At 44.8% G+C, this 14,169-nt stretch overlaps 1 protein-coding gene across 2 annotated transcripts in view; it reads left to right on the top strand.

The window, feature by feature from the left end:
• The window catches only part of TRPC5 (transient receptor potential cation channel subfamily C member 5), a 104,704-nt gene extending 95,258 nt beyond the window's left edge, over window positions 1–9,446 (top strand). For both annotated transcript variants that reach the window (XM_014877232.2, XM_088172954.1), the window contains 2 exons: window positions 769–858; window positions 1,494–9,446. In XM_014877232.2, the coding sequence (XP_014732718.1) occupies window positions 769–858; window positions 1,494–2,228 (825 nt within the window). In that variant the 3' untranslated portion in view covers window positions 2,229–9,446. The remainder of the gene's footprint in view (window positions 1–768; window positions 859–1,493) is intronic.
• The last annotated feature ends 4,723 nt before the right edge of the window (window positions 9,447–14,169 follow it).

The raw sequence follows: 14,169 nt of genomic DNA, 5'->3' as shown, positions 1-14,169 counted from the left end.
GTTTTGGCTGGCACAGATAAATGTGCAAGCTCGAGGCACCAGTTTGCTTCTGTGAAGCCATCAGGGAGGGACATGAGCAGAGCAAAATGGAGCTCATCCAGCCAAAAACATGGAGTGCAGCAGACAGGTAACACAGAGGAGTGACAGTCCCTGGAGAAGTCACTGAGAGTGTGATTTGGCCCTTCCAGTGCTGCCCACGGATGGTGCAGCCACCCTTAAAGGAGTTTCTGCCCTTAGGGAACACCCAGGAAGCTGCAGATGTGGTTTGATGTGAATGTCCACTGACCCATGGGGTCCTGGCTGTTCTTCACATTATTTATTGCTAAGATAGCCTCCCTGGCTTCAAATACTTGATAAACCACCTTCAAATGCCAAATTTAGCCCATCAGGATACACAGTGTGCACACTTGAGATTGGTAATTGTAAAACCTTTCAGCAGCTGAGATTAAAGAGCACATCTAAGAACTGCTTGGAGAACTGCACTCCAAGAATTTTTTTTTTCTCCGTGACTTGTACATCTACAAACCCCAGTACAAAATAACTGCCTTGCCTTTAGTTAAAAACTAAGCATCCATAAGATGGAAGCTGTATCACCCCTTCCCAAGGTTAAGGTTCTGCTTAAAAGGAAGCATTTTGTTTCTAGTGGTGAGTGTTTTTTAGCCAGCAGAGTCAGGACAGCTGCTGTTGGCAAGAGCTCAGGGAAACGCAGCAAGAACAGAGTTTGGGCTGAGCTAGCAATTGAATCACTTGGATTGTTTCCTATTCCAGGAAGTGATAAGAAATCTTGTGAAAAGATACGTTGCTGCAATGATAAGAACTTCCAAAACCAACGAAGGTTTAACTGAAGAAAACTTCAAGGTAATTTATTATTCCTCAATAATAATTTGTTTTATTAATTCAAACAGCCACTTGCAGAGTTTGCACTAACACGTTAAGGTGATTTGTGATGTGTGGAAATAGGATTGTGACTGGAGCTGGGAATATATCTGATGGGGTTTTGTGGGCAGAGTGAATTATTACTGAGTGTCTTTCTAGATGACCACTTCCCATATTTTAATATACAATGTGCTATGCAGACAAAAGCATTGGAAAATGTGATTTGAGCCAACATCACATTCTCAGTCTTAATGCAGACAGAGCCAAGAATGGGTTGGGATTGATGGATATTAAGAACACTTGCTAACAAATTCAAAGTTGGGCCTATCAGCTAGACAGGATTCTTGCCATATTTCAGCAGTTTTCCCTCTTCTGTAACTCTTTTTATCTGACTTTTTGGGATGTGCAGGGCGTGGGCAGAAGGGGTTGGGTCAACAGGGCCAGTCCTCAGATTTTGGCAATTCTCAGCACCACCAGCACATCGTTTTTGTGCCACACTGGCCGTGGATGTGATGTTCCTGTGGGATTTGGCAGCAGCCACTGGCACAACTGAACGTGGTCCTTCCTTCGTGTCAGATGGGGGTGCTGGGAGTAACTCCTGTCTCCTCTTGCCCCAGGAATTAAAACAGGACATCTCGAGTTTTCGCTATGAAGTTCTCGACCTCTTAGGCAACAGGAAGCCCCAGAGGAGAAGTTACTCCACCAGCAGCACAGAGGTGTCCCAAAAGGATGAAACAAACGAGGACGGTGCTGGAGAAAAGCCCAGAGCCAAGAGCGTGTCTTTCAATGTAGCCAACAAAAAAAAGGACTTCAATGTATCTGCTCTGATTAAAACCATGTCTGGGATCAACATGGTGGAAGAGAAGCCAAAAAGCAACGGGATCAGCAAGCGCTCCTTTGTCCGGAATGGGAACAGAGTGCAGAGACTCTCCAGCTCCAAGAAGGAATCCTTCAAGAGGCTGGGGCTGCTCTTCTCCAAAATGAACGGCCACGTCCCCGAGCCCAGCTCAGAACCCATGTACACCATCTCAGATGGCATCATCCAGCCACACTACATGTGGAAAGACATTAAATATTCTCCCATGGACAGAGAGAGAGAAGAGAATTGTTCCAAAAGTGAAATTAACCTCAATGAGGTGGCCTACAGTGGGAACACGAGACTTACAGGACAGAGCAAGGAGTGCCCTGTGGTTTGTACCAGCTCCCTTCACTGTGCTTCCAGTATTTGTTCCTCTAACTCCAAACTTATAGACTCGTCAGAGGATGTGTTTGATTCGTGGGGGGAGGCCTGTGACTTGTTTATAAACCAGTGGAAAGAGGGGCAGGAGGATCATGTTACCACTCGGCTCTGAGCAAAGCTCTCTTAACTCTCACTGGAAAACTCAGCCAAGTATTGGTAATTGTTTGCTCTCATCTGGTTCAGCATCACTGTTTCCTTTCTGTCCACAGGTGAAAAAAAAAGTGTAAACCTCCTTATGTTATAGCCTGTTTTATAGCCATCTGCACCTTTTTTAATTTACTTTTTTTACACTCACTAATACTAAACTAATGGTGTCACCATTTATAAGGTTGCCATAAACCACAGGAATCCCTTTGGATGCAGTCTTAGTCTCCAAACCCCACAGACTTCAGGCATGCAGGTGGCTGAGGAAAGGATTTCTCCAGTGCTCCCATCATCATCCCACTCCAGCTGGGTTTCAGTGCTGCTGTCCAACACCATTGGCTCTGCATCCTGCTCAGTTTTCCTCATCAGCACAAACAGCTGTTGAGCAGGAGGCTGAGAATCACACAGAAAATACTTTTTAAAGGGTTTCGACCTATAACTGCAGCTTTTTTTGTTTCCTTTAAGCAATATGAGTTCTGATTCTTTTGGTTGTGCTTGTTTTTTCAGGCCACTGTATTAATATTGTAAATTATTACTGAATATGAGACCCCTTTGATCATCCACCTGGAACATGTTTTTGTTGCTAACATACTTGCTTATTTACCTAATTTCCCTTTTGGGGAGCAGAAGGACTTTCCAATTAGGCTGACAGTGGAAGCCAGCACCTGGCCTTGCCTCCAACTCCTGTGGAGATGAACCGAAAATAAAACAACCCAAAACAACCCAAAACAACCCAAAACAACCCTGGCTGCTTGAAATACAAACCTCAGAGTAGTTTCTAATAGGCTGAACCAAAACCCAGCTCTAAGCCTTGCCCTTATTTTGCAATCCTTAATTTTAATTCTAGTGCTGCATTCACTTTTTGCCGCCTCTCTGATGGGTGTCAGGCTTCAGGAGGAAATCCATCTCCTGGGGGAGAGCATCTTCCCTGGGCCCCTGAGCTGCAGGACTGAAAAGCAGCCTAAGCAAGAGCAGCCAGTTGCTGGAACAGCTCTGCAGGTCCTTCTCTGAGCTGCAGCACAAAGGAGTGTGGCAGGAGGTGGGATCTTTTATTATCTTTTATTGTCTTTTATTATTTTTTATTTCTCCAGCTGTGGGAGTGTCTGGACAGGGCTGAGAACTGTCACTGCTGCTGTCCCAATGAGCATCAGAGGGGGAAAAAGAACCCATCAAGGGCAAGGTGGTTGAATTCTTGACAGGGATTTTTAGGGGCTTTTATTTTAATTTTTTAACCATGGGAAACTTGAACTTTCTTCTGCAGTGATGCTAAGAAACACAGATGATTGGCACTCAGGGGCACCTCCGAGCTGTTCTGGGTCAGCTGCGTCCTTGGAGGGAGCAGGTCCTGCCCAGGAGCTCGGGAATGGTTTCATTCCTGCAGGGCTCTGCTGCCAGGAGGGGTTCTGGGAGCTCCAGGGTGGCTGCCAGCAACAACCTCACCTGGGACCTGGGCTATGAATCGCCTCTGGAGAAATGTAAAGCTGGAAAATCTCCCCCTGCCACTGGAGCAGGCCAGGTTTCAGCAGCGAGGGGCACGAGCAGCTCTGCTGGCTCAGGAGCAGAGGGATGAGGGATGCTGGAACACTGCAGCTGGATTCTCTGCCCGAGTTTTAAACCTGGCCCCCTCCTCTGGCGAGGGAAAACTCCCCTTGTGGGGTTTTCCCTCGGGGCAGCTTCACCCGGGACGTGGAGCACAGAGAGAAATGAGAGTGCTGCAGCAGCTCCTGGGGCAGAGCTGAGGTGCCTGAACTCGTGGAAATGTTCAGAGCAGACCTCTGTGGCTCCGGGGTGTTGAGATAAATCAGCAGCAAGGAGCAGACTCAACAACACTTCTGTATTCCTTGCTTGTAATGACAGCAGTCTTGTTGCCAGCAGGGAGTGTAAAACCCCAAATATTTAAGCCTCTGGATGTGTTGGTTAAGGCAGAGTGAAAGGCATTTTTGTATCAACAGATTTCAGGCTTTCACACTAATTGCAGGGTTAGAGTTGTCTTTGAAAACTGCATTTCCTCTTTCCTCATGGAAGGCTGAGCAGACTGACATTGGTGGTGCACAAGGAGACTTGCAAAACCCGAGGGTGGGCAGCACTTGCTGATCATTCCATGAGGAATTCAGGCACCCCTGGCTGGAGGAGCAAATCCACGGAGAGGAGAGAGCCACAGTCAGAGGCAATGCTCACAGCAAAAGCCCCACAGGTCAAGAAAGCAAACCTTGCACGTTTCTGCAAGGATAAACATTAACGGGAGCTGCTAAAGGGGGGAGAATTTGAATCCTTTGATGCCTCACCTAAGCCACACTGCAGCCTGTGGGCTCTACTTGACGTGGGGCCAGAGAATCTTTGTGGCATTTCCTGGGTTAGGAGGAAGAATGAAAACAATTCAAGTACAGTTATGCAGATTACATTAACTGGGCTTGAAACCGGGCCAGAAATTGGGGTTTATGTCCTTGGACAGCGGAGAGGCTTTGAAGTGTTCAGTGAGAACAAGCACACGGCTCACATGGTGTCACTCCAATGCATCACCAGGTACAAACAACACAAAGAAATGGAATTAACTCTGCAGTGCTGCCCCCAAAAATGCAAAAATCCCTTCCCTGCAGGCTGTGTGAGTCACGTTCTCCTGCTGTGTCCCAAAAGGGCAGGGCTGGGAGCTGCCACATCCAGATCTGCACATTGAGCACATCCCCAGTGCTGTGCTAAAGGGGGAGATGCTTCAGTGGCTCCGTGGCTGGGGCTCCCCTGGGCTTTGTTTCACTGCTGAGATCCTTCCTTGCTCCCAGCTACGAGCTGACTTCGGAATTCAACACAAATATTTGATTTGGCTGTGATTAATACACGTGTCCAGGAGTTTGCAAAACTCAAATTGGTCCCCCAAAAGGCAAAATTCTCTTTGATTGCATCTATGCATCCCTGTTGATAGCAATAGACTTTGGAGCAGCTGGTGAATTATTATTATGCTAAAACAGGAGCTTCAGGGGAGTGAAACTGAAGCAGCTTCTGAAAAATACATTTGATAAAAAAACAAACCAACCCAGGTTTTGCTTAATTCACTTGCAGCACAAAATTTGGGAGTTCACCAGTATTTTTCTGCTTTCAATTGCTCAAAAAAGAAAACGTGTTTTAGTGAAAGTTCTTCTTCAGAGAAATCAGTGGATGACCCCTGTGCTGTCTCTGCAAGGGCCAGGAGCTGATGGAACACTCGAGTTTCTCCTGTGAGGAGTTAAAATTTTCCTTGGCTCAGCTGGGTCACACCTGGCCTTTATTCTGTGGGTTTCAGGAGGGATCCTTGTATATATACACAAAGTTTGGACTTAGGAATAACAGAGAACTCAACCATTTGCCCTTTCTTAGATTTCTTGCTCTTGAAGTTGCATCTTTTTCTCACCTCCCATTCCAGTGTCATTTTCACCTGGCTTTTTAAAGCAGCACAATGGTCATGGAATTGTGGAATGGTTTGGGTTGGAAGGGACCTTAAAGTTCTTGTTTCAACCCCCCTGCCATGGGCAGGGACACTTTGCACTCGGCCAGGTTGCTCCAAGCCCTGTCCTTGGACACTTCCAGGGATGGGGCATCATCACCAATTAAAAAAATTAATAAATAACACCCAGGGTTAGGAATTTAATAGAGCTGGGAGGTGTTTGTACTCAGGTCAGAGATTACCTAAATTGCTTCAGAAACAAGAAATTAACTGAATTACCTGTGCAGGTTATTTGGATAACTGCATTTGTACATGGCTCACTTGCTGGTAAATATGTAAATATTCCCGTGTTTGTACCTGTGTCCCCTCAGAGGAAGCATGGGCAGTGTCAGAGCCAGGAGGGAGCTCAGCTCCACTCCCTGCTCTGCCTCTGCCTCCCCTGTGACCTTGGGCAAGTCACTCAGCCTCTCGAATGCCTCAGTTTCCCCATCTGTAAAATAGGGATAATAATACTTACCTACCTCGCAGGGGGGGTTAGTTCATTATTTATAAGCACTTTCAAATTTAAAGGCGCTATATACAGTACGTAGTTAATATTGGTAGCAGTAGTATGTACTTTTATTTTCTTACAACTAATTCAGGTTAGGATTTAACTGTATGTCTGTTATGATAATTTTCCATGTAGGAAACTCGCATGGTTTCCCCATGAAGGGAATTTAGGGGACTTCTGCAGTAGACAGAGAGCAGGAGCAGCATACCCTGGAAGCCTAAATTCTGACACCTTTGCTTTTGTGATTTATGCCTCACCCAAAATGTCACCTTCCTGTATTTGTGTTCCATCCCTTTCCCGACAGCCCATGTTAACATGATTTTTAGCAGAAACAGCCACTGTAAATATTAAGAGTATTTAAATAAACATATTAATGTATGAATATTAACCCTTACTTTTTAAAGAGGTTCAAATTGGTTGGTACAACAGGATTCTGAGCATGGAGGGGGGGCTCCACAGGCAGCTCAGCACTGGTGCACACTGGGGTAGGGCTATAGGAAAATTCCACATCATCACCTCTGTAATAATCACTCTTCACCCCATCACTGGCAAGGACAACTCACCTGGGTGTCACAGGAGGGCAGGGGGAGGCTGTGGCTGGAGCAGGGTGGCTCTGCTGCCTGTTCTGGGCAAGGAGAGGGAAAGGCAGCTCAGGCAGCAGAGTGGGGCCAGCACTGTGGCTGCTGGAGGAGCCTGGACAGCTGGAGACTGTCCCCTGCAGCCCTGGGAGGGGCTCCTCACCCAGATTTCTCTGTGCAATATTGTCTAGTGTTTGCTCTGGATGGAGGTCTGGTTTGAGCAAGAGGAGCTCGAAGAGGGGACGGGCAGGGTAAGGGCACTCTGAGCTCCCTGCCAGGGACAGGAACACGTGCAGGACCCTGGATGCTATGGATGGGGCATCTGCACAGTTAGCAACAGTGCAGGCAAGGATCTGGAGCACCTCTGGGTTTTCCAGCAGCTGGAAACCACCCAAGCACTCACTGCTCTCACACCATTACGTGTTTGTCCTGCTTCCCCTCCCAGCTTTGCTTTGGTGTCGTTACTTTCCTTTTCAAAGGAGCAAAATCCCAAAGAAAAGCGAATTCAGTTACCCAGGAGGAGGTTCAGTGGTGGGTGAACTCCTGGCTGCGTGTCCAGTCCTGTCCCACAGACAGATAAAGCTCTGTGCAGCCTCAGAGGATGATTCCCAAAGGATCAGGAACCCCCTCCCACCTCTGCTGCAATTCCACACACAGGATGGCAAAAAAAAAAAAATCAAAAACATCCCAACCACCAGGGCTGCCTAGAATTAATGAAAGTTGTTTTGTAACTGAGACCTCCTGGAGGTGATTTTGGGCCGGGTGCACTGCAGGGATCTCTTCCTCCCAAGAGGAACTTCCAGGTCTCTGGGACTCCCAGCTGAGGGACGGGCCAGGGCTGGTCACACCTTCCCAGGTGTGCTGGAAGCATCAGGCACTCTAATTAAATGTCATGGTAAAAATTAATTAGAATCAGTGAGACTGTAGTGGATAATAAATCCACTCTCTGGAGAAGAATCTAAAATAAACTATCCCCAACAGAATTCTGCAGTGTTCAGTGAATGTGTGACTTGAAACAGCTATAAAGTCACTCTCTTACTGGATTTTTTTTGGAAGAGATAGAGAATACTCTGGGCTAGCCACATCAGCTTATTTCCTAAACGTTTATAATTTGATGAAATTTCATTTTCACACTTCTTTCCCCATTTCAGGTCCTTTTTACAAAAGAGTAATTTCTATACTAGTCATGTAACTGCCTCCACCCAGACCAACAACTGCCCTGGAGGCAATTCGTGACCAAGAACCATTGTTCTAAAAAGAAAACCTGTTTCATCTTAAAAGGTACACTTAAAAAGCAAAAGCATTTCATCCTTATCTTCCAAACCTCTGATAGCATTTTGTGCTTCAGGGAAACTCTTTGACCTGCTCTGTTTTTTTTTAAGGTGTGCAAAGCAAAACAAAACCCCCAACCAGATCAGCAACAGAGCTCAAAGCACACAGAATTTCAGATCTCGTTCATTCCTTCCATACAGAATCCTGGTTTGGGTTGGAAGAGCCCTCTGGGAGGTTTCTGGATCTGGACATCCAGCCCAACCCTCTGCCAAGGGAGGGCTCCTGCCAGACCCCTCTCCATCAATATCCACCCCCTCCAGCCACCAGTGCAGCCTGGCCCCATCCCTGTTCAGCATGGCCGATTTTAGGGATTTTTGGGGGGATTTTTTTTTTTCCCCTTTTCCCCTGGCATTGAAAGCATTCCCACATCAGCAGCACCCCCTGAGGCAGCAGCTGCTGTGCCCAGGGCTCAGGCGTGCCCCGTGCAGGAGCTGACAGAACACTGTGATTCCTTTAGCTGACAGAGCGAGAGGCCTTCTGACTATAAATAGTTGTTTTTCAGCAAGGGGGCACTTTTGGGTCTTAGCTATTTTTCTGGCTATTGTACAGTTATTTAAAAACTACTGAAGGTGTTTATAAGGCAGGTCTGGGGGCTACAGGGCTAAGGATTTTCAGAAGCAAAAGACAGTAGCAGATGCTCAAGTATTCTATTTTCTATATGGGAGCCCTGGAGACCTGGGCTGACTCTGAAAACAGTTTTTCTAGCAATCAAGTTTTATTGTCAAATTAAATCTTCATTAATAAAAAAAGCAACCACAGAAACAGCCTTCACACCCGAGCATATTTTAAAATGCCATTTTATTTTGTGGAATAAAAAAAAAGTGAGACTTTTTTCCACCCTCCCACCAACCTTCTTCTTTATTTTAATTTTGCTCAAAAACTCAAAAAGGCCTTTTCCAGGCAAAAGAGCTTTTACATGTTGTAAGAATTTTGTGTATGCAAAGACAGAATGGGGACCTCAGAATCTGCCAGTTGAGTGGTAATAGCCACCCCTGGAGAAAAGGGCAAGAGCAAAAAGCAAAAACAGATGCTTAGTTTTATGTACTTTTCTACTTGCATCTCTTCCATCCGTAGTGCAGACTCCATGTCAGACCCTCGTATAACCTGTACAAAATGAAACAATGTACATAACAAATAAAATTATTTATTTTATGTGTATTTTTAGCTTAACTGTAAACTGAAAAAAAAAAAAATAAAAAGCATTTACTTTTTTCCCAAAAATGTAAGCCTATTGAAAAATCAAGGTGTTTCTACCTTTTCAGATGTAACATTTCCAGCTGCCTATTGATAATAAACATTTATGAACAGCAACAGGTCTGACATTTTAGAGTTTTTAAAAAACAAATTCAGCACGGACTTCTCAAGGGTTGTCAGTGGTCAGAAGAACACTTACAGGCTCTGATTCTATGGAAACTTTATTGGTATTTTAATAAAAAAAGACATGTCACAGTCCTGCTTACCTCCAGTGAAGTTGGTCACCCAAATTTGAGCAAGAGCTGAACACCACCTGGCTGGGGAAAAAAAACCCAAAACCAACCAACCCCAAAATATTCATTATATCTTACAACAACAGAAAATAGCAACCCACCAGAAGAGCTAGTAAATAAAATTCACCACATGAATGCAATTACTCCTGCACAGAAAAGTCTTAAGTAAGTGTAATTTCATTTTAATTTACTCCCCAAAGATATCCTCAGACCAGCACAACTGCATTGGCCACACAATTGGCAATGTAGTTAATAGTGTAAGAGTCATTAAACAACAACTTGTAACTGTATTAACTTAATTTGCTTATGGAAAGCTGTCCTCCAGCAAATCTCATTAAAGTCCTGGAGATACATTTCAAAAGGTTCCCATCTCTGACCAGAGGCTTTTGGTCAAGCTTCCAGTAAAACCAAGTTAAACCAGGGCAATATCCCTTTCCTTGGAATGCAGAAGATTCCTGCACAAGGGAGGCAATGTGGGCACATAAATTAACACTGACCATGGCAAAAACTGTGCAAAATCCAGGACCACAGGGATCCACAGCTGCAGAAATTTAAATATTCACATAAAAACAAAAGGCTACACCTTTTTATTTTAGTAGACTCACATTAGAAAGCTAAAAGTTCAAAGCTAAGGCACTGTGGATCTCCAGTTGTGCTCCTTATTCCAGAAACAGGGACTGAACTTCACCTGGCAGGGATTTCCACCCCTCCATGTCCCTGCAAAGCCAGGGAGTGACTCAGCACTGGAGCAGACACTGGTGTGGAGTGTCCCTCCCTGGAGATATTCCAGAACCACCTGGACAAAATCTTGTGCCAGGGATGGCCCTGCCTGAGCAGGGAGGTGGCACCAGATCCCTCCCAACCTGACCCATTCTGTGGAGAAGCTTTGCAGTAAATTTTATTTCCTCTTACTTCCTGAAAAGTTAAATCACACACTCACATCATCACCACAAGCGTAAACGTTTTTTGCTTTCAACTATGACATATTAAAAAAGCACTGGTTTAAACAGTTAGAAACCACAATCAATCACAATTGTTTACAATTGATTGGAAAATGAAAATAAGGAGGGTAGGGAATAGAAAAAATGCATAAAGGAAAGGCTGGAGGGAGTTGGATGGTCCATCAATTTTACCATTATGGGATATTCTACTTTCTCTTAAAAGTCCATTTTCCCTAACCCAACAATCACAGCTATGAGCACAGACTGACCCTTATCTTGGGTCACAAGCACCCTAAAGCTTGTGGCAAAATGCTCAGCTGCTCCAGAGAAGGCAGGATTTAGTATCTGGAATAAAAGTTTTGCCATAAACAGAGCCTAAGAGATAAAAAGACCCTGTCAGGCCTCAGGCACCTGTTCTGGGGCTGCAGATCACCCCACCTGAGGGAGGACTGGGCTGCAGTCAGTGCCTGGAATATGCTCTGAGCCTGTGGCTGAGCTGTTTCCTACCTGCTGCAGCCCAGCTGACTGTGAAATCTGGTAAGCAGCAGTGACTAGGAGCTTCTAGATACAGGCCTGCCCTGCAAAATTTAATCTCTGATCTTATTTCAAAGCTATAAAGTCCTGGTTCAACGGTTTTATCTTTACCCCCCCCCCCCCCCCCCTTCTTTATGAAAAAAGCAGTTACTTGGAATTCTGGGTCTGGATTTATAAGTTGAGTATCTTCCATATGTAATGCAGCCTTTGATGGTGTAATTTTATAAAAGAAAAAGGTATCCCAGCAGCAGTGCTGAGAGAAAGGGAACCTAAGAGTGAAATTAAAAAAAAAAAAAGGCAATGGAGCTAGAAAAACAAACTTTCTGTAGGAATTGGTTTGGTTATGTGACCAGGGGAAAACGGCACAGGAGCATCAGCAGGAGACAGCCCAGTGGCAGGCAGAACCAGCACAGGCTCTCTCCACAGCATTTATAATTATCTTCAATAACAGATGGATTGGGCAATTCCATCAGAGAGATGCCATCAGCTGGGGTGCAGGGGCAGAGGCTGGGCAGCCCTGGGGGTGACAAACACCAGGCTTGGGGCTGGCAGTGCAGTGAGGGGTGCTGAGGTGACAGAGCCACTCTGGAGGCTGGCATCACACAACAGACGCAGGCTGGAGCCTGCTCCTGCTGCAGGCAGCAGGGTTTGCAGCACTTCAGACTAAAACTCAATCACAGGAGATGCCACACCCCAAAGCACAAAACCTAGGGTTGGTCACGGCTATGCTCATCCTGCAGGTTCAGAAGAAACACAGAACCATTCATGTAGGAACCCAGAAACTTTGGAGGTTTGAGCTTTCTGTGCTGTAAAAAAAACCCGTTCTGACACTGAGTGAAGACAGAAGAAAACGAAGACAAGCCACTAATTAAGTGGTGCAGTTACCACCTTTACACACTCAGGATGGAAAAGACCTCAAAGACTGAGTCCAACCTGTGAGTGACCCCACTTTGTCCCCCAGCCCCACATCCAGGTGTTCCTTGGACACCTCCCCGAGCAGCTCACTGCAATGTTTAATAAGCTCTTCCATGAAGAAATTCTCCCTGATGTGCAGCCTGAGCCTCCCCTGGCACAGCCTGAGCCATGTCCTCTGTCACTAAGGAGAGGCTTGGCCCTGGGGCTCACATGGAGGGAGAGCACTCCATGGTGCTCAAAGTCCACAAACCCTCCACAGCCTTCATGTGTAAACTTAATTTGAGCCTCTGCCTTTCATATATAAAAACACAGTGAAGGAAAGGAGGTGGCAAGGCAAGCATGACTAGTGAAAACATGGCTGAGCTTTTCTGTTCTCCCTTTTCAAGGCTAAAAAGCCATCCACAGAAAAACAAAACAAAAAAAAAACAACACATTCCAGGATCAAATCTTTGCTTTAAAAATTTACTATTAGGCAACACAGTTCAAGAAGTCCAATAAAGAACAAATAACTTACAAACATTGATCTGCAGAAAAAAATAACTCCAAATAGAAATCGATACTCATGGATTTTTTTCGTTCTTCTAACTGAAGCCATAACCATATTTTATCTTTAAACTATATCCCAATATCACCATTCACAGCAATTCTGCTGGGCATGAAAAACCCAGAGCACTGGTCTGGTACCAAACTGTAACAACAACAATCAAACTAAAATAATGACACTAAAACATGTGCCAAAGAGGTCTGGAAAAGCACCAGGCTGACACTGGGTTCCCCACCAAAAAAAGACCCCGAGCCCTCATCTTTGAGCATGCATAAACCCCAATCAAAAAAATCTCAAATCTCTCATCTCAAGCCCTCGAACTCAGTGTAATTTTGATGTGAATTATCCTACAGCCCCTGAAAAGGCTGATTAGCCACAAGGCCAGGAATATTGTTAGTAGAGAGGCTGCAGGCAGGGCTGAATCACAAAGCAGGTCAGCTGTGGTTCAGGCAGAGCTGTGGCTTTTTTGGCAGCTGTTTCACAAAAGTGCTGCAGAGCTGTTGTACTGCAACACAACTCTGGGAAGCAATGGAAATAAAAGACTCCAGCAATCACTTAAATTTCTGTACCATTCTGAGCTCTTTAGCTGTTAATAAAGAGGTGGCATTTCCTATCCATGGAGAGCATTCATCAGCTCCAGGACACACTGCTACCTGATCCCCACAGCCACTGCTTCATAGCTCAAAAAGCTGATTTTGAGGCTTAAAAGCCCTAGCAAAAAATACATAAAACAAGTCACAGACGTACCTCTGTATATCAAATCCATAAATAAGTTCACTGGCCATGTATGACACATCACTATATCAATTAAATTGTCATGTATATCAAAGAGGCCAGGAAGGCCAAAATAGCCATGGCTAGTGGTGAATAATCCAGTATTAATAATCCTAGATGGGTAAGCAAAACAAAAAAAAAAAAAACCCAAAAAACCAAAAAACAGGACTCTAGCAGAATTATCACTTTTTCCAATTTTTTTTAAAAAAAGTTAACTTCAGGGACAGACTAATACCAGAAGACAAAACACCAACACTGTGCTGTGATAACCATGTGTGCAGAAAAAAAGCAAAGCTGTCTCAGTGACAGAGGGAGAAAGGCAGAATTCACAGCTAAAGCCTGAAAGGGGAAGATATCTCCATTCCATTCCCTTCAGTGCTTGACAGAAACTGCTTGGGATATGACAGATGGCACCTGGGACAGGTGGAAACACTCCATGACTCCAGCACAGAGACTCCACTTAGGTAAGTGCCACTTTAAGGTCCTTAAAATAAATCACAGGCTTTACTAGTTCCTTTAAGGGGTTAAGCCAGTGAATGCTATTTCAGAGAAAAAGAAAAAAAACCTTCATAGTATTTTGTAAAAAAAAAAAATCTGTGCCAGTCAAGTGCTCCTCCAGAGGCAGAAACACAAAGGCCACCCATTATTTCATAAAAATTTTGTGCAAATGTTTTGTTTTAAAACCAACACAGCAGCTAAAAATCAAATTAGCTATTCAGGGGTCATTTTCATCTTGCTTTGGCTTTTTACCTGGCTGCTCCATCTTGAAAAGCCATTATTAAATTGCCAAATTAAATGTACAGCAATTAGAAATTGCAGAAGACAAACTAAAAGCTGAG

The sequence above is a fragment of the Sturnus vulgaris genome, chromosome 14, assembly GCF_052056855.1.
Source record: "Sturnus vulgaris isolate bStuVul1 chromosome 14, bStuVul1.hap1, whole genome shotgun sequence".
In the NCBI taxonomy this organism is placed as follows: domain Eukaryota; kingdom Metazoa; phylum Chordata; class Aves; order Passeriformes; family Sturnidae; genus Sturnus; species Sturnus vulgaris.
The sequence above is the reverse complement of the archived record's forward strand: the minus strand, read 5'-3'. Positions and strand labels throughout refer to the sequence as shown.